Source organism: Muscardinus avellanarius (assembly GCF_963383645.1).
Source record: "Muscardinus avellanarius genome assembly, chromosome: 12".
In the NCBI taxonomy this organism is placed as follows: Eukaryota; Metazoa; Chordata; class Mammalia; order Rodentia; family Gliridae; genus Muscardinus; species Muscardinus avellanarius.
Window position 1 is genome coordinate 50223934 of NC_137798.1, and position 21182 is coordinate 50245115.

The window sequence follows — 21182 nt, forward strand, 5'->3', positions numbered from 1 at the left end:
TCATCTCATTTTAAATCATGATCTTTATTCCTAATGAAAGATAATGTGCCTTTTTATTTTAAAACACTGTATTCCAAACATTTGTGCTTATAACTTCATCTTTTCTGTTAAAAAGAAATAGTAAAATATGTACTTTTCCTGCAGGAGAAAATTCTTCAGAAAAATCTACTGCAGTTCAACTTACACCTGCCTTGGTGAGATCACCATCTTCCCGACGAGGCCTAAATGGGATAAAGCCTGTCCCTCCCATACCGAGGGGAATAAGCCTTTTGCCTGATAAAGCTGATTTAACCACAGTGGGACACAAAAAGAAAGAGCCTGATGATATTTGGAAGAATGAGAAAGACAGTCTTACTATTGATCTTTCGGAATTAAATTTCAAAGATAAAGATTTGGATCAAGAAGAGGTTAGAACCATATACCATTTTAATAATTTAAATATCTTTATAATTTTCTGTTGTGTTACAATTGTTATTTAAGGAAAAATGAATTGCTTTTTATCTCATAATGTTTCGGGGGGACATTCTACCTCCAAACTACACTTTTAGTCTGACTTTTTTCGGTCTTATTTAGAAACAGGGTTTATTTAAAAAACAGTCTCATTAGGTTGCTGAAAGCCTCAGTAAATTGCTGAGGTGGCTTCTCAAGTTCGGGATTATAAGCGTGCACCGTAATGTCTGGCTCTGGTAATGTTCATTTATAAAAATACTTCATCCTCATTAGAAAAACTCATGATAGAGTGACTTATTAGGAAGGAAAGTCACTACACCAAATTCTGCTACCCAGGATAATTTAATGTAGCACAGAACGTGTTTCCTACCAGTACTTTTCTATGCATGCCTTATTTATTTTAAAATTGAAATTATAGCAATAACTCAGGGTAATAGCTACTCCCAATGAACAATTTGTTCTCTATTTTTTATTTTTATTAATTATTGTGTGTGTGTGTGTGTGTGTCTGTGTCTGTGTCTGTGTGTGTGTGTGTGTATGTCTGTGTGTGTGTTACTGAGGATTGAACCCAAGGGCATTTTACCTCTGAACTACACTCCCAGACGGATTTTTTATTCTTTATTTTGAAACAGGGCCTCACTGAGTTGCAAAGGGCCTCCACTAAATAGCTGAGGCTGGCCACAAACCACAATCCTCCTAACTCAGCCTCCCAAATGCTGGGATTACAAGCAAGTGCCACCATGCCTGGCTCTATTTTAAAAATATATAATGCCGGGCATGGTGGTGCACGCTTGTAATCCCTGCACTTGGGAGGCAGAGACAGGAGGATCGCGCAGGTTCGAAGCCAGCCTTTATATATATATAAAAATATATATAAAACAAAAATAGGTCTGGGAGTGTAGCCCGGAGGTAGAGGGTTTCCAGGAACCCCAGTTCCACCAAAAAGATAAATTAAAAAAACAATATATATATAAAATGAAACATAGTTCCCTCCCATCCAGTTTTCCTTTCCTTCACCAAAAGAAATACTATTAATTTCTGTTTTATGTTTTGGAGGTTTTTATATCAATATATTGTTATTTATAGTATAGTCAAACAATTGCTTTTGCCCTATTACTAGTCTTTTGCTATTACAAACAGTACTGCAGTGATCATTCTTGAGCCTGAACTTTGAGCATATTTGCAAATGTTTTAATCATGATAATATTGAGATGATGTTATATACTCATCTTTAATCCAGTAACATTTTATTTATACTATAAATATACATAAAAATGAAAACTTTGCATACTAATTATGTCATAGAATAAATGTGGTTGCTTTATTTTATTTGAATTCATAGTACTATTTTTTTTGTTTGTTCAGTTGGTTCTTTGGTTTGGTTTGGTATTGGGAATTGAACCTAGGAACACTACCTCCAAGCTATATCACCTGTCCTATCTTATTTTAATTTGAAACAGTATCTTGCTAAGTTACTGAGATTCTTGCTAAGTTGCTGAAACTAGCCTTGAACCTGCAGTCCTCTTGTCTTAGCCTCCAAAGTACAAGGATGACAGGCATTCATCACCATGACTGGCCAGAGAACTATTTTGGTAGATGTCTTCTCCCTACCTTCCCCTCTTCTTCCTGCTTTCCCTCCCACCCTCCTTTTCTTTTCTCCTTTTTTCCTTCCTTCTCTCCTCATGATTGAACCTAGGAGCACTCTACCTCCAAGCTACACTCTCAGTCCTTTTAAAATTTATTTTGAAGCCAGGAGTGGTAGCGCACCTTTGTAATCCCAGTACTTGGGAGGCTAAGGCAGGAGGATCATAGTTCCAGGAAGCCTTAGCTACTTATTGAGGCCTTCCACAACTTTGTGAGACCTTGTTTCAAAATCAAGAATAAAAAAATAGGGCTGGAGGTGTAGCTCAGCTGTAGAATGCCCCTAAGTTCCATCCTTAGTACCAAAAAACATTTTTTTGAAACAAGATCTTGCTAACCTGTCTCAGCCTCCCAAGAACTAGGGTCCCAGGCATTTGCCACCACACCAGGCTAAGAATTGTATTTTTATGTCATAAAAGAAAGTATATGCCAAGTGGCATATGCTTGTAATCCTAGTACTTGGAAGGCTAAAATAGAAAGATCCAGGTTCAAAGCCACCATCAGCAACTTAGCCTTTCAGAAACTTAGACCCTGTTTCCAAATAATAAAATAAAAAGGGCTGGGGGGGTGTAGCTTGGAGGTAGAATGCCCTAGGTTTGATCCCCGGTACTTAAAAAATGAACAAAAAATAAAAGAAAAAGTATATTAATCAACTTTTTGTTTCACTTTTTTTCTACGTGCATTTTATAGTGAAATCAATACTTTTGCAAGTAAGTGGTACTGGAGATTGAGCACAAGGGCATTCTACCCCTAAGCTACACCCAAGCCTGATTTTCTTTGTAATGTGAAACGAGGTCTCATTGTGCTGCCAGGGGAACCTGTGAGCCTCCTGTCTCAGCCTCCCAAGTAATAGGGTTATAGGAATATGCCACCATGTCCAGCTTGATATGTTTTTTGTTTTGTTTTGTTTTTGCAGTACTGGGAATTGAACCCAGGGACATTCTACATCTGAATTATAGCCCTATTTATTATTTAGTATATTTATTTAATTTATTTATTTTATCCTGGGGATTGAGCCCAGGGTTGTTTTACCTCTGAGCTACATTCCCAACTTTTTTTTTCTTTATTTTTTTCAGTACTGGAGATGGAACCCAGGGGCATTCTACCCTCAGCCCTATATTTTTATTCTTTATTTTGAAACAGGATCTCACTGAGTTGCAAAGGGCCTCACTGAGTAGCTGAGGCTGTACTCAAATCCAGATCCTCCTGTCTCAGCCTCCCAAATGTTGGGATTACAAATGTGTGCCACCATGCTCTGTTTAATTTTTTTGTTTTGCAACAGGGTCTTGGTAAGTTGTTGAGAGTCTCGCTGAGTTGCTGATTCTAGTCTTGAACCTGTGATTCTCCTGTCTCAATCTTCCAAGTACTGGAATTCTAGGCATGCACCAGCACACTCAGCTTTATTTTAAAGCAGGATATCATTAAGTTGTTGAGGGCCACTCTAAGTTACTGAAGGTGTCTTTAAACCTACAGTGTGCCTATCTCAATCTCTGTAGTACTCTGATTACAGTGGTGCGCTTGATGATACATTGGCTTCTTGATACATTTTTATAATATTTAATGTATCAAACCCTATTTTTTTCATTATTTCATTTCTCTTCATAGCATCTCCTTGAGTTAAGCAAAGCACTATCCATTATGGTGTGTGTGTGTGTGTGTGTGTGTGTGTGTGTGTGTGTGTGTTTGTGTACACAGAAGAGGCTCAGAAATGTTATGTGTCTCGCCCAGGATCAAAAAGTAAGTGAAATTGCTGGGCATGGTGGTGCACACTTGTATTCCCAGCGCTTGGGAGGCTGAGACAGGAGGATCGCACAGGTTCGAAGCCAGCCTCAGCTACATAGTGAGGCTTTCAGCAACTTAGTGAGACCCTGTTTCCAAATAAAGTATAAAATAGGTCTGGGAGTATAGCCCGGAGGTAGAAAAGCCCCTGGGTTCCACTCCCAGTACCACCAAAAAAAAAAAAAAAAAAAAAGCAAGTGAAGCTTACATGCCTAGGCCCAGTACTTTGGAGGTTGACACAGGAGGATTGTAGGCTCAAAACCAGCCTCAGCAACTTATTAGCAAGGCTCTCAGCAACTTAGCAAAACCCTATTTCCAAATAAAATAGGAGTAGGTGTGAAGCTCAGAGGTAGAATGTCCTTGGGCTCAATTCCGACCACCACACACACACACACAAAGTGATAGAGCTAGATTTCAAACTATTTCACTTAGCTTTCTGTTCATTATGGTTTTCACTGTACTACACTGCCATAAGTACATTAAGAGATTTTTTTGAACCTAACTTGTAAGTGTAAAGACTTCAAATCTATGGACATTTACATTAATTGAAGGCAGAAACTTTGGTTCAACATTTAATTTTATGAATTGAAATGTAAAGCCAGTCATGGTGACACACACCTGTAATCTCAGTTCTTGGGAGGCTGAGATAGGATCACATGCTTGAGGACAGCCTCAGCAAGTAGTGAGACTTTCATCAACCTATAGAGACCCTGTTTCAAAAGACCCTGTTAAAAAAGTATGGCTGAGGGTGTAGCTCGGAAGTAGAATGCCCGTGGGCTCAATCCCCAGTAACACACACACACACACACACACACACACACACACACACACACACACACAGAGAAATGTAAACAAAGAAGCTTATATTAGTCTGGAATTTTTAGTACTCTGCCCTTCTAAAAATACTTGAATGATGTAAACATTGAACTTTAGGAAACTATTTACTTTTTGTTAGCCTTCTCCTCGAATATGTGAGTAGCTGCATCAACACACCAGTGAGTTAAGATTAAAATGATGGATGTGGTGGTGCATGCCTGTTGTCCCAGTACTTTCGAGGCTGAAACAGGAGGAGCACAGGTTTGAGGCCAGCCTCAACAACATAGATTCTTAGCAGCCTAACAAGACCATATTTCAAAACAAAAAACAAAAAAGGCTGGTGGTGAGCCGGGTGTGGTGGCGCACCCTTGTAATCCCAGCATTTGAGAGGCTGAGACAGGAGAATTGTGCAAGTTTGAAGCCAGCCTTAGCTGCTTAGTGACTGAGTAACTAAGTGAGACCTTGTTTCAAAATAAAGATTAAAAAAAATAATAGGGCTGAGGATGTCACTCAGAGGTAGACTGTCCCTGGGTTCCATCCCTAGTACTGCAAAAAAAAAAGGGGGGGAGGGGGTTGCTGGTGTAGCTCAGAGGTAGAATACCCCTGGGTTCATTTCCCAGTACACTCACACATACACATGCAGACACACAGAGATGAGCTGTACCTCTCTGACTTTAATTCTGATATCTACTATTTAATAATGAATCTGATTCAATGATTCATTATTTAATAGTTGAATGAAGACAGTATATTAATCCAGGTGTAGTGGCATATACCTGTCATCCCGGTACTTTTGAGGCTGACACAAGAGGATTGCAGGTTCTCAGCCAGTCTCAGCAATTTAGCAAGGCCCTCTGCAACTTAGCAAGACCTTGTTTCAAAATAAAATACAAGCTGGTTGTGGTGCCACACTCTTGTAATCCCAGCATTTGGGAGGCTGAGACGGGAGGATTGTGGTTCACAGACAGCCTCAAATACTTACTGAGGCCCTTTGCAACTCACTGAGACCCTGTTGCAAAATAAAGAATAAAAAATAGGGCTGGAGCCAGGCGTGGCGGCGCACGCTTGTAATCCCCGCACTTGGGAGGCTGAGACAGGAGGATCGCGCAGGTTCGAAGCCAGCCTCAGCTGCTTAGTGAGGCTCTCAGCAACTTAGTGAGACGCTGTTTCCAAATAAAATATAAAAAAAGGTCTGGGAATATAGCCCGGAGGTAGAAAGCCTCTGGGTTCCACCCCCAGTACCACCAAAAAAAAAGAAAAAAAATAGGGCTGGAGGTATAGCTTGGCGGTTGAATGCCCCTGGTTTCCATTCTCAGTACCACAAAAAATAAATACATAAAATAAAATACAAAATAGGGCCAGGGGTGTGTCTCAGGGGTAGAATGCCCTTGGGTTCAATCCACAGCATGAATCAGTCAATAAATAAACAAATGCAATATATTTAGTCATTATGAGCAGTGTTAAGGTGATCATAGTTAATAATAGTTGAGATTTTTCCTTTCAAAGAGCTACAACCTAGTAGACTATTAACACCCAAGTGATGAAATCTTTGTTTTTATATTATATAGATATATATTAGCAAACATCTTGTTAGTAGTATATTGAGTAGTGACTAGCTAGGTATAGTTAACAGAGATTAATTTTTTTTTGTAGTATTGAGAATTGAACCCAGAAGCATTCTACCTTTGAGTTTTTCTCTCAGACTGATTTATTTATTTGAAAACAGAGTCTCATTAAGTTGATGAGAGTCTCACTACTTGCTGAGACTGTCCTCGAACCTGTGATCCTCCTGTCTCAGCCTCTCAAGAACTAGGTTTACAGGTGTATGCCACCATGCCCAACCAACAGAGCTTAAATTTATTTTATTTTATTTTTGCGGGTCTGGGGATGGAACCCAGAGGCATTTGACCTCCGAGCTACACCCCCTACTCAATTTTTTATTCTTTATTTTCAAACAGGGTCTCACTGAGTTGCGGAGGGCCTCACTAAGTAGCTGAGGCTGTCCGCAAACCACAATCCTCAGGTCTCAGCCTCCCAAATGCTGGGATTACAAGCGTGCGCCATCACGCCCGGCTCTAGAGCTTAAATTTAAAGGTAACTTTTACTAATGTAAAGAATGTACATTATCTCATTAAGTTTTTATTTCTTGTTAGATGCAGAGCTCCCTGAGGTCCCTTCGTAATAGTGCAGCTAAGAAAAGAGCAAAACTGAGTGGCAGTACTTCTGATATTGAAAGCCCCGATTCTGCAATGAAGCTTGAATTGACCATCGACTCCCCATCTCGATCTTCCTCTCCAAACATCAGCTCCTACAGTGAAAGTGGAGTTTACAGCCAAGAATCCTTGACTTCTTCTCTGTCTACAACTCCCCAGGGGAAGAGAATAATGTATCGTAAATTTTTTATTATTACTAAATAATGCCATTATTTACTTTGTCATCTAGATATTATATTTGGAAAAATTTAAAACCTTTTGTTTTTTTTTTAGTTTTTAGAATGTTAAAATACATTTAAAAGACAGTGGGAAATTTTACATACATTACCTTCCTTTTTAGCTTTGATTTGAATTGGGGATGGAAAGAAATAACACAATTCCAGTTGCACTCTAGAACACCTTAATTAATACACATCCTATCTCCAAAGCCCCAGTTGTTCTTAAGATTTTTTTTTTTTTTTTTTTTTTTTGTGGGACTGGGGTTTCTGGAAGCCCTTCTCCCTCCGGGCTACACTCCCAGACCTATTATATATATATATATATATATATATATATATATATATATATATATATTTTTTTTTTTTTTTTTTTTTTTTTTTTTTTTTTTAATTTGGAAACAGGGTCTCTTAAGCCAGTGAGGCTGGCTCCGAACCAGCGTGATCCTCCTGTCTCCGCCTCCCAAGCGCGGGGATTACAAGCGTGCGCCACCACGCCCTGCTTAAGGTTTTTCTTTTTAATATTTTTTTGTCTTTTAGCTTCTTTCTGTATCATTATTTTGCTAGTTAACTTACATTATTGCTTTTATTTTATTTTTTAAAAATAGTTTATTATAACTCATACCTTGCTTTGGAACCAGCATTATTTTTACTTAATAAAACTCTGCTTTCTAGGTTATTCATCTCTAAAAGCCAACATAGTTTGTTATAAAATTAAGGTTGTTTGGCATTATGAACCTCTAGGAAATTAGTAGACATCAAATTTTCAAAGGACAAATAATAACAATTTTAAAATAATTGTTTAAAAAGTAGTTGCTATTGTAATGAGCATAGTATTTTTAAAAATAAGTATTTTATTTTGATTTCAAGTAATGCTTGGATTGATTTTTTTTGGGGGGGTGTTTGGGTTTTTTTTTTTTTTTTTTTTTTTTTTGCCAGCATGAAGCAACCTTCATTTGATATTTTTTTCCACAAACATAGGAATTTTTGTCTCAATGAGGTATTTATTGCTGGGCATGACCATGCATGCCTGTAATCCCAGTACATGGAAGGCTGAGACAGGAGGATCACAGGTTTGAGGCTAGCCTCAGCAACTTAGCAAGACCCTATTTCAAAATAAAAATAAAATAGAGCACACAGAGGTAGGGCTGAATTCAATCCCCAATGGGAAAAAAAAAGACAGCCTACTTAATCATGCTAAAAACTGTCATAATATTTAACTTAATTGTTATTGTCCATTTTATTTTATTTATTTGTTTTGTTTGTTTGTTTGTTTGTTTGTTTGTTTTGCAGTACTGGGGGTGGAACTTAGGGACATTCTACCTTCAAGCTATACCCTCAGCCCTATTTTTTATTCTATATTTTGAAACAGGGTCTCAGTTGCAAAGGTGTTCACCAAGTAGCTGAGGCTGGCTGCGAACTGTGATCCTCCTGTTTCAGCCTCCCAAATGCTGGGATTACAAGTGTGCGCCACCACACCTGGCTTTTGTTATTGTCCTTTTTAGCAAGTGTTTCTCACAATAAACCTTATGTGTTTGAATGGCAGAAACTACTTTCTTATCTTTGGAATCCATGCACATTGAGCCCTTAAATCCAATGCTTAGAGTCACAACTTGCTGGCCTTTATTGTGTTACATAAACCTGACAGCCTCAGTTTTAAATCTATCAGACTGGTATAACAAAACCTGTGTCATAGGATTGCTGCCAAGACAAATGAGACAAAGTGTACACAGCCCTTAGACAACTGCATGGAACTGGAACATTGACAAAAGTCCACAAAAATTGTGTGATCAAAGGACAGGTGGCACTTGGGGTGATACTGTTTCCAACCTGTAGATTGAATGACATCCCAAGCACCTGAGAAGATAGAATTGAAAGAATGGGTTTCTTAATGCTTTCATTTTAAACTCAGCACTAGTTTCCTCTAATATATAGATAAGATCTACCCAGCTGCTATCATACTGTTTCTTATATCTTGCATTTCTGTCATCTTGTAGATTCCCAGGACTCCACACCATGGCTCTTATAGCCTGCTCAGGAGTCTCTCTACTTATAGCAACAGGACTGGAATTAGAGTCCTGGGTATCTCACAACAGAAATTTTTTTTTAGCATACCAATTAAACAAACTTTCCCAGATTACTACTCTGATCGTTAAGTCTTAAAGAGTGATCCTGTCTTTATTTCTGGACACCATTATGATGCTACCTAAAATTTAAGGGAATTCCTTCTTCCTTTATTTTGGATATATGCCTCAGAGTAGAATTGCTAATGCATAGTAGATGTATATTTAACTTAAGTAATTGCTAAACAGTTTTCCAAAATGGTTGTGTAATTTTATACTCTCAGCAATGTATGAGAGTTATAGTTGTTTCATATTTTACTAACATTTGATGTTTTCAGTCTCTTAATTTTATTTTCCTTTTATTTTTATCCTGAACCTTGTTTATGTAAAGTTATTAAAAATAAATATTTAAAATTATTTTCATCTCAGCTAGGTGTGGTAGCACATTCCAGTGAGAGGCTGAGACCAGAGGATTACAGATTCGAGGACAGTCTCAGGAGCAAGTAGTGAGACTCTCATCAACTTAGCAAAACCCTGTTTGAAAATCAGTTGGGCTTGGTGGCGCACGCTTGTAATCCCAGCATTTGGAAGGCTGAGACTAGAGGATAGCGGTTTGCAGACAGCCTCAACTACTTAGTGAAGCCCTCCACAACTTAGTGAGACCGTGTTTCAAAATAAAGAATAAAAAATAGTGCAGGGGATATAGCTCAGAGGTCAAATGCCCCTGAGTTCCATCTCCAGACCCACATAAAAATAAATAAAAATATAATAGGGCTGGGGTCAGAAGTAGAATGCCTCTGGGTTCAATCCCCAGTGACACACACACACACACACACACACACACACACACACATATTTTCACCTTAGTGAACTGGAACATTGACAAATGTAGACAAAAATTGTGTGATCAAAGGACAGGTGGCGTTTTAATGTCTTTAATACAAGTTAATTTTTTATTTCAGCAATTATTAGAATTAAACTGAATTTTTGTGTCCTAGTCTTAGAAATATGTCTCATCTCATGAATTTCTCCTCTACTTTTTTAACTATTTAATAACAACTTACTTTGTACTTGGGAAATTTTTCTTACTGAAAATTCCTTTGTTGTAATTACTAGGTAGAATAATAGAATGTATTTATAAAATGAATTTGGAATAACTGCATAAACTTGCTTACTAATTGCTTACATTAAATATCGGACACATGGGGCTGGGTTAGCTCAGTGGTAAATTACCTGCCCAGCACACATGAGGTCCTGGGTTCCATCCCCAGTAAAGAAAATATCAGCCATATAAATATATGTTTAACTTTAAGATCTAGACATATTTCTTGATTTTTCCATGAAGATGAAATTTTTTATTAGTTGCAATAGCAGGTAAATAATTTGAAACCCAAGCTATACCCCCTGCCCTATTTTTTATTCTTTAATTTGAAACAAGGTCTCACTAAGTAGCTGAGGCTGTCCGCGAACCGCGATCCTTTGGTCTCAGCCTCCCGAATGCTGGGATTACAAGCATGTACCACCACGCCTGGCTAGAATTAAGTATTTTTATATTGTCTTACAGAGTTATTCTCTTCAAATTTTGAACTGCCAGCAGGGAGTTCAGCAGGTCCTCATTTAACAACTGAATTACCTTTTATTAATTTAGGATTCCCAATTTTTAACTGCTTTAGGACAATTATTCTTGACCAGCTTACATCCTGCCTTAATAATCATGGCCAAAGAAAGCCACTAATATCTGATGCAAAGCTTTTCTCCTTAACTGGTAGAAAACCACCTTCAAGACTGCACTGTTTTCTTCCATCCAAGTTAAATACACTCAGTATACATGTAAATTTCCAGTAATACATACTACAGAAATTACTCTTTCAAAATATTTAATGTTGACTGCCTTTGACCTTTATAGCTCAATACCTTGGCTTTAGTGTAGTAGTAGTAGTAGTAGTAGTAGTAGTAGTAGTAGTAGTAGTAACAGCATTGATTTCTTACTGGGCCCAATGACAAATATATCTACCCAACTACTGAGAATGCTACTACTTTGCAAAATCTCTTTATAATAAATCTCTTTTAATTTAATGATAATACAATGCTTATTGGTTTAGAGAAGTTTACTTATATTCAGATTTAATATTCTTTAATAAAATAACTGGCTTCTTTATTAAACAAGATCCATAAGCCTTTATAATATCAGAAAAGTACAGCAAAGAAGAAAGTGACATTTGCGAAGTCACTATTGCTTTTTTTTCCCCCTTTTGTAGTACTGGGGATTGAACTCAGGGCATTCTACATCCAAGCTATACCGAAGCCCTAATTTTTTTTTTTTTCACTAGGAATTAAACCCAGCAGCATTTTACCTCTGAGCTATACCCTCAGTGCTTTTTATTTTTTGTTTTTGAAACAAGGTCTCTCTAGGTTGCTGGGAGTCTTGCTACTCACTGAGTCTGACCTCGAACCTGTGATCCTCCGGTCTCAGCCTCCCAAGTACTGGGATTACAAGCATGAGCTACCATGCCCAGCTGCTTTCTTATTTATAATGTAGTCAACTCTCTATTTTTGTCTTATATGTAATAGTGGATAGTATGTTAGATAATTAAGACATTTAATTTGATTTTAGAATGTACTCTTGGGTCAGGGTTTTTTTGGGGTTTTTTTGTTTTGTTTTTTAGGCTTACCTAGAGTTCAAATACAATATAAACCAGAAAGTCATTTTCTGCATCAGTCTTCTTATGAATAATTAAGAATTAGACATATGAAGCCGGGCATGGTGGCACACACTTGTAATCCCAGCATTTGAGAGGCTGAGACAGGATCATGGTTCGCAGATAGCTTCAGCTACTTAGTGAGGCCCTTTGCAACTCAGTGAGACCCTGTTTCAAAATAAAGAATAAAAAATAGGGCTAGGAGTGTAGCTCAGAGGTAAATGCCTGGGTTCTATGCCCAGTACTGCAAAAAAAAAAAAAAAAAAAAAAAAAGGGGGGCTGGAATTTTAAAAGGTAAGCTAAGCTTACCAGTAAAAAATAGTTATCTGTAGTTTTTCATACCTGTTTGCTGCCTTGTGATGTAAAAGTTTAGTGACTTGGTAAAAAGAATGTAGAATGTGTGATATGAGTGTTGAACAGCTCTAAATCAAAAATTTATTGGAATAACCTTGTTTCATTGTAGGTCTGACATATTTCCAACATTTGGATCAAAACCTTGTCCAACAAGACTTCCTTCTGCAAAGAATAAAAACTCTCATATTGCTGAACAGAGCCCCAGCTCAGGTATTTTGTTACTTTATGAATGTATTTTTAAATGTAATTTTTATTTTATATACTTTTATTGTTACATTATAGTCTCACATCATAATGCAGTTTAAAGTGATAATACCATTGATGCACATGGTACGTGGTGGGTTTTTTCCTGGCTACCTCCCCATTCCTCCCTTCCGTACACAGGGTACTGAGATTGACGTGGGTATTCTCACATATGCATAGAATGTCAGTGGCAGTGACTCCTTCATTTATTCTTCCTCTCTTCTCCCCTTTTCCCTAGACCCCCTTTATGACTCCACTGGAATTTCCCTCTCCTCCATTATCTAAAGACTCTCTGGTATCCCAATTAGTCCCCAGCTTCCGCTTATTAGAGAAAACATGACCCTTCACTTTTTCTGACTGGCTACTTTTACATAACATAATGTTCTCCAGGTCCATCCATCTTTCTGCAAATGACATAATTTTGTTCTTTCTAGATGAGCAGAATTCATTGTGTGTATATCCTATAACTTTGTAATCCAATTATTTGTTGATGGACACTTAGGTTGGTTCCATAATTTGGCTGTTGTGAATTGTGCTATGAACATGGATTTGCATATATTACTGTAATTCCCTGACTTTAGTACCTTTGGAAAGATACTCAGAAGTGGTATAGCTGGAAAAATGCAATTTTTTTTGGGGGGGGGGGATCTGGGGATGGAACCCAGGGGTATTTGACTTCCGAGCTATACCCCCTGCCCAATTTTTTTATTCTTTATTTTGAAACCGAGTCTCACTGACTTGCAGAGGGCCTCACTAAGTAGCTGAGGCTGTCCACGAACCGCAATCCTCTGGTCTCAGCCTCCCAAATGCTGGGATTACAAGCGTGCGCCACCACGCCCAGCTAAAAATGTAATTTTTAAATGGTATAAAAAGGATAGCAGCTGGTTGTCGTGGTGCACGCTTGTAATCCCAACATTTGGGAGGCTGAGACAGGAGTACAGCTTCAGTGAGACCCTTTTTCAAAATAAAGAATAAAAAATAGGACTAGGGGTGTAGCTTGGAGATAGAATAATGCTCATGGGTTCCATCCCCAGTACCCCCCAAAAAAAAAAAAATGTGATACCAAATACATGTCAGATTAGAATTTTTGTAGTTACCAGTTAAGACTAAAGACTTTGAACTCCTTAAAAGGTCATTTTGTCAGGATTAAATATTTTTGCAGTATTTTTGAAAGAAAAATAATCATTTGTCTAAATCAATCATTGGTTTCTGTTTAGTTATTACTAGTTAAAAAGTATTTTTAAGTGAATATGTAGAACTGGGTGTGGTGGCACATGCTTGTAATCCCAGCATTTGGGAAGCTGAGATAGGATTGTGATTCGAGGACAATCTCAGTTACTTAATGAATCTCAGTTACTTACTTACTTTGCAACTCAATGAGACCCTGTTTCAAAATAAAGAATGAAAAATAGGGCTGGTGGTGTGGCTCAGAGGTAGAATGCCCCCTGGGTTCCATCCCCAGTACTGCAAAAAAGAAATAAATAAAATAAAATAGGCTGGGGTTGTACCTCTAAGGTTAGAATTTCCCAGGATACAATCCCTAATAACTAACACACACACACACACACACACACACACACACACACACACACACACTCACTCTCTCTCTCTCTCTCTCTCTCTCTCTCTCTCTCTCTCCCCCCCCCCACCTCTCTCTCTTTATCTTTTGGAAAAATGTCTTTGCATTTGGAAAAGACTTAACACATTTGTTTGAGCTTGATGTCCTGGCCTATAATTCCAGTACTTACGAGACTGAGAGAGGAGGATCACAGGTTCGAGGACAACCTCAGCAATTTAACAATACTCTCAACAACCTACTGAGACCCTGTTTCAAAACAAAACAAAAAGTGCTAGGGGTGTAGCTTCGAGGTACAATGCCCATGGGTTCAATCCCCAGTATCATCCCCTCACCACCAAGGAAAATAAAAACTGGGTTTTAGTTGCCCTCTGATGCTAGTTGTATGACTTCAGAGTCATTTAAATTTTAATAGAGTGATTGGTACACACTTCTTTTTATAAACAAAAAGTGGTTTTATTTTATTTATTTGTTTGTTTGTTTGTTTGTTTATTTATTTTACGGTACTAGGGATAGAACCCAGGGGCATTCTACCTCTGAGTGACACTCCCAGCCCTATTTTTTTTATTTTGAAACAGAGTCTCACTGAGTTGCAAAGGGCCTCACTAAGTAGCTGAGGCTGTCTGTGAACCATGATCCTCCTGTCTCAGACTCCCAAATTCTGGGATTACAAGTGTGCGCCACCACGCTCAGCTGGTACACACTTTTATATGAATATTTAGTGTTCCCTAACTTTACCTAATCCTAGGAATCACTTGGGTGTATTGTAGCACATATCTTCTGGGCCCTTCCTTATACCTAATGAATTCATCTTCATGGTTAAAAATCTGTACTTTTAACAAGTATTCTACTTTTAGCAGTTATTTCTAGGGTTTCTAGGGTAATGTTTTGGAAACACTACTGTTAATGCATTCATTATAAGATAGTTAAATTTAACATTCTATCAAACTATTAAATTGCTAATGGTTTGGGTTTTATAAATTTAAGTGTATTGTTTTCAGTATGCTAGTAATGCCTACAAGTTTATCATGGTTTTATTGGTTTAACATGAAGATTATAATGCTCAGAATAAAGACTATTTGAAGATAAAAATACAAAGCAAAAAGTATAAATTTATTATTGTCTTTACAGTCATGTTTTCAGTGTAAATTTATATATATATATATATATATATATGTATGTATATTTTGGTACTGAGGGTGGAACCCAGAGGCTTTCTACCTCCGGGCTATACTCCCAGACCCATTTTATATTTTATTTGGAAAAAGGGTCTCACTAAGTTGCTGAGAGCCTCACTAAGTAGCTGAGGCTTGCTTCGAACCTGCGGGATCCTCCTGTCTCAGCCTCCCAAGCGCAGGGATTACAAGCGTGCACCACCACGCCTGGCTTCCACATATATTTTACAACTATCAATTACTACAAATTGTGCTAAATTTTCTTAACAATGTTACAGTAAATGTTTCCTGTAGCATTAGTTTAGTGTCATCTATTAATGAAAAGTATTTCTGCTGAAATAAATGTCTTCATAAATCTTTATAGATTAACTCTCAAAACTAAGAATTATTTACGTATGTATATTTGTATTTATTTATTTATTTTGGTACTGGGATTGAGCGCCAGGGCATTCTACATCTGAAGTACGCCCCAGCCCTATTTTAATTCTTTTATTTTGAAACAGGCTGTTGAGAGCTTCACTAAGTTGAGGCTGGCTGGGGCCTTACTAAGTTGCTAAGGCTGGCTTTGAACCTGTGATCTTCCTGTCTCAGCCTCCCAAGAACTGGGATTACAAGTGTGTGCCACCACGCCCAGCTAAAAACTAAGAATTTAAAAAAATATATCCATGGTACTTCTAGACATTCACTATCATTTAATATCAGATATTTCTAAACCTTTATGAACTGACCTGACCTACTATCTTTTACTCTAAAGTTCTTTCTAGCCTAACTACCACCAGCTGCCTCCTCTATCCTCCATCCTGTTTTTATTAAAAAACTTTTTTTTTTTTTTTTTTTTTTTTTTTTTTGGTGGTACTGGGGTTCCTGGAAGCCCTTCTGCCTCCGGGCTACACTCCCAGACCTATTTTTTATACTTTTTTATTTGGAAACAGGGTCTCCTAAGCCAGTGTGCGCGGCTGGCTTCGAACCTGCGCAATCCTCCTGTCTCTGCCTCCCAAGCACGGGGATTACAAGCGTGCACCACCACGCCCGGCTATTAAAATATATTATTAAACATGAAGTATCAGAGCCAGGCATGGTGGCACATGCTTGTAATCCCAGCATTTGGGAGGCTAAGACAGGAAGACCCCAGTTCTCAGACAGCCTCAGCTACTAAGTGAGGCCCACTGCAACTTCGTCAGACCCTATTTCAAAATAAAGAATAAAAATAATGCTGAGGGTATAGCTTGGAGGTCCAATCACCTGGGTTCCATCCACAGTACTGAAAAAAAAAAAGAAAAAAAGAAAAAAATGAGAAAATAAGTAGTTTTAAAATGAAGTGTACTTTTATTGCTTGATGGTTCATATAGGAGTTATATATAAAAATGGAGAGTGATTCAAAAATATATTTCCTAAGCTTTTTCATTTTGTTGTAGTAGCTGCTGAGTATTGGCATAGGGTAGTCACCATAAACATTCAAATGTAAATTTAAAATATTATTTGTTAAAGGAGACATACAAGGATTCTGTGGCTCAGGCCTATAATCCTAGTACTTCATGGCTGAAACAGGAGAATCACAGGTTCAAGGCCAACATGCTGTAACTTAGCGAGATACCATTTCAAAATAAAAAATAAAAATAGCTGGGGTGTAGCCCAGTGGCAGAGCACCCCTAAGTCCAATTCTCAGTACCACACAAAAATAAAAGGCATACAACAGAGTTTGGGCTTTATTTTGTTTTAGTTAGGAATATAATAGTACTTGGGTATTTACAATACGCTAGTTGTTATGCTAATCCCTTTACATGTATTTTCTTCATTTAATCCAGATATCCAACAGTTCTAGAAAAGGTTCTGTTGGTATCCCCATTTTATATATAAGGCCAAGTGTTTTGCCCAAGCTCTGTCAGCATTTAAGTGGCAGGACTATGATTTAAAGCCAGGAAAAGCTGGGTGTCATGTCGCACGCTTGTAGTCCCAGCATCTGGGAAACTGAGACAGGAGGATCACGGTTCGCGGACAGCCTCAGCTACTTAATGAGACCCTCTGCAACTCAGTGAGACCCTGTTTCAAAATAAAGAATAAAAAATAGGGCTGGGGTGTAGCTTGGAGGTAGAATGCCCCTGGGTTCCATCCCCAGTACCAATAAATAAATAAATAAATAAATAAATAAATAAATAAATAAATAAATAAAGCCAGGAAACCTAATTACAGATATCAAAATATCAAATTCTTTTTCTTTTATTTTTTATTTTTTTGCAGAACTGGGGATTAAATCCAGGGGGATTATACCTCAGAGCTACACCCCAACCCTTCTTTTTATTCTTTATTTTAAAACATGTTCTCACTAAGTTGTAGAAGGCTCAAATTCTTAATTATTCTATAATATATTGCCTCACCAGCCAGACCAGTATAAATACTACTCATTACACAAAAATAGGAGAAAAAAGAGGAACGAAGAATATAGACAGTGACACTTAAACATGAATGCAGCTGGGCATGGTGGCTGGCACATGTCTGTAATCCCAGTTCTTGGGAGGCCAAGACAGGAAGATCACAGGTTCAAAGCCAGTACTGCACAAAAAATGAAAGAAAAAAAACCATTACATGCTAGTCATGTTTTTAGCATATATATTTTAGTTATATTTTTCATACATTATACTTTGTATTTCATTACACATTTAAAGCCTATTTTAAGAAATTAGTATAATTTATAATATTTTTATCTAGTAAGATTTTAAAGTATTACGTAATTTAAAGTAGGATTAAACTTCAAAAATTACTTCCTGTTAAAATTTCTAATATTATATTACTAACTTTTTTAAAAGGTCAGAAAGTGAACTATTTTAGAGGGGGAATGTGTACCTGTTATATAATATTACCTAAGTTATTCAGACAAATTTATTTTATTTTATAGGGCTTACAACATCCAGTGTAAGCATAATTGGTCAACGTATGAACTATGGGTTTGGATGTGGTGATTTTGAAGATGATAGGTCACATGACATTTCACCTAGTACTTTAAAAACACAAAATAAGGAACACCCAAGACATTGTAAGCATGGCAAAGGTTAGTAAATTTCATGACAATTTAATTTTTAAGATTTAATGTCTCTAAATTAGAATCCTCCTTAAAAATAACAATAAAGAAAATTTAGCTGAGAATTTTCAGTTTTGAGGTATTTCATCTGGTTCTTCTGCTAATGTGTTGCATAAATAATTTTGTAGAGTAGAAGAACTCAGAGGTCTGGGTTGGTTTATGGGGTTGCCTGAGAAACTAGTGAAACGAAGGGACTGCCTATGAGTTACAGTGAGGGAATCCTTGCTGAGCGCTGTGCCAGGAACATTTACACACACACAAACACATGCACACACAATTTTTACAAGACCTTTTACCACTAAAACAAAGTAGATGCAATCGAGGTGAATAAATTACTCCCTGATGCCTAGTTAGGTTATAACCATGGAGTAAAGCTGTGGCAAGAGGAATGTGATTTCCCCATGGTAGAACCTGGGAAAGAGCTTCTTTGCTGCCACTAACCATTTCTTAATAACTTACATTTTTTAAGATTAATAGTGAACAGCACATCTAGTAAATGTTTTGTCCATTTCTTAAAAGATTATATTATATGCTGCATTTTAAACTTTTCTCTAAGAAAACAAAAGTGATTTTGTGTGTGTGTGTGTGTGTGTGTGTGTGTGTGTGTGTGGTACTGGGGGTGGAACCCAGGGGCTTTCTACCTCTGGGCTACACTCCCAGACCTATTTTATACTTTATTTGAAAACAGGGTCTCACTAAGTTGCCGAGAGCCTCACTAAGTAGCTGAGGCTGGCTTTGAACCTGTGCGATCCTCCTGTCTCAGCCTCCCAAGCACTGGGATTACAAGTGTGTGCCACCATGCCAGGCTCCAAAAGTGATTTTTTGAAGGTTATAATTTGTGTGTGTGTGTGTGTGTGTGTGTGTGTGTGTGTGTGTTACTAGGAGTGGAACCCTGGGGCTTTTCTACCTTTTGGCTATACTCCCAGACCTATTTTATACTTTATCTGGAAACGGGGTCTCACTAAGTTGTGGAAAGCCTCACTAAGTAGCTGAGGCTGGCTTCGAACCTGTGCGATCCTCCTGTCTCAGCCTCCTAAGCGCTGGAATTACCAGCATGTGCCACCACACCCGGCAAGGTTATAAATATTTAAATAAAGTAACTAGAAGTCCTTGTATTTAAGCCTTATCATCTAAAATAAATAAATACAGAGCTGTCCTTTCTTTGTATGTAGCAACTGTGGTCATGATAAGATCCACTTCTATACTTTATTTCTGGTCATTTTAAATCATGTATATGCAGGCAGGCAGTCATGTTAAGACATATATATATTTTTTGTAAAAGTAACCTAGGTTGAGTAAGAAAGAACATGGTTAGAAACTTTTCTCTTTTTTTTTTTTTTAGTAAATTTCTTAAAATTTAATCTATATTCAGTATTTTTATGTGGCAACAAAGTTATTTTTATAGAGGAAATGAGATATTTTATATGTTTACATAAAATATAAATAATATAAATATTTGTTTATTTTATATATTTATTTTTATATATACTTATGTATTTTATTTTCATGTAAAGAAAATGAAAAGCAAAAGAAAATTTTATGAAAAGTATCAGCTGGGCATGGTGGTGCACACTTGTAATCCCAGTAACTTGGAAGGGTGAGACAGGAGGATTGCAGGTTTGTGGCCAGCCTCAGCTACTTAGTGAGGCCCGCTGCAACTTAATGAGACTCTATTTCAAAATAAAGAATAAAAAATAGGGCTAGAGTGAGTGTAGCTCAGAGGTAGAATGTACCTGGGTTCAATCCCAAGTAAAGCAAAAAAAGTAATTCATACTGGAATATAATTTGTAACATTTTGAAATAATTGTTTAATATATTTATTTGCTGCTAGTGGCATCCTTTTTCATACATCAGAATTATAGACATATTTAAATCCCAGCAATAGTTCTACTTGAGAAAATTACTTCACACCTATACTTCCATCTCTAAATCAAATACCTACTAGATTTATCTCAGCATCATAACAAACATGCTCAAAACAGAACTTACCTTTCTTAAGACCTGTTCCTCTTTTATAGCATTGCTAGTTTGTTGTTATGGAGGCTTAAAAACTCTGCTCATCTTTGTCAACTTCTCTTTTCTTTTCTTTTCTTCTTTTCAGGTCTGGGGATGGAACCCAGGGGCATTCAACCTCAGAGCTATACCCCCTACTCTACTTTTTATTCTTTTTAATTTGAAACAGGGTATCACTAAGTTGTGGAGGGCCTCACTAAGTAGCTGATGCTATCCACGAACCGTGATCCTCTGGTCTCAGCCTCCTAAATGCTGGGATTACATGCATACTCCACCATGCCCGGCTCTCCTTACTGTCTCAAGTTCAGGCAGTGGCCCATCCTACCCTTTTCTTCTCAGTATAATTTTATCTGCAGCTAGAGTTGTGATTTGGATCTTTATTACCCCTTCCTCGTAAAAATCCCAGAACCTTTCCTTTTCAATTTAGACTGCATTCTTTTTCAGAATTACCTCTCTAAAATATAGTCATCTCATCAATCAAAATCTTGAGTCATTTAACCAGGGGTAAATAGTTTCTACTCTCTGGCAGATCTTTTAAGACAATAATCTTGCCTCAGCTTAACTATTTTGCTTTAGCTCTTACTCTTCCTGTTTTCACGTCCTGTCCTCCCTCCCCCTCCCTCCCTCCCTCCCTCTCTCCCTCTATCTTCCTCCTCTCTCTCTCTCTCTCTCTCTCTCTCTCTCTCTCTCTCTCTCTCTCTCTCTCTCTCTCTCTCTCCTCTCTCTCCTCTCTCTCTTCTTGTCTCTCTCTCTCTCTCTCTCTCTCTCTCTCTCTCTCTCTCTCTTCTCTCTCTTTCTTTCTTTCTCTCTCTTTCTTTCTCTCTCTCTGTAGTACTGGAAATTGAACTTGAACTCTAGGGCATTCTACC

The 21182-nt window shown here is 37.5% G+C and overlaps 1 protein-coding gene across 3 annotated transcripts in view; it reads left to right on the forward strand.

Annotated features, from left to right (window-relative positions):
• Positions 1-21182, forward strand: part of TOGARAM1 (TOG array regulator of axonemal microtubules 1) — a gene marked incomplete at both ends in the record, with an annotated part of 68657 nt that overhangs the window by 17218 nt on the left and 30257 nt on the right. For all 3 annotated transcript variants that reach the window (XM_080707515.1, XM_080707517.1, XM_080707516.1), the window contains 3 exons: positions 145-407; positions 6840-7072; positions 12340-12440. In XM_080707515.1, the coding sequence (XP_080563641.1) occupies positions 145-407; positions 6840-7072; positions 12340-12440 (597 nt within the window). The remainder of the gene's footprint in view (positions 1-144; positions 408-6839; positions 7073-12339; positions 12441-21182) is intronic.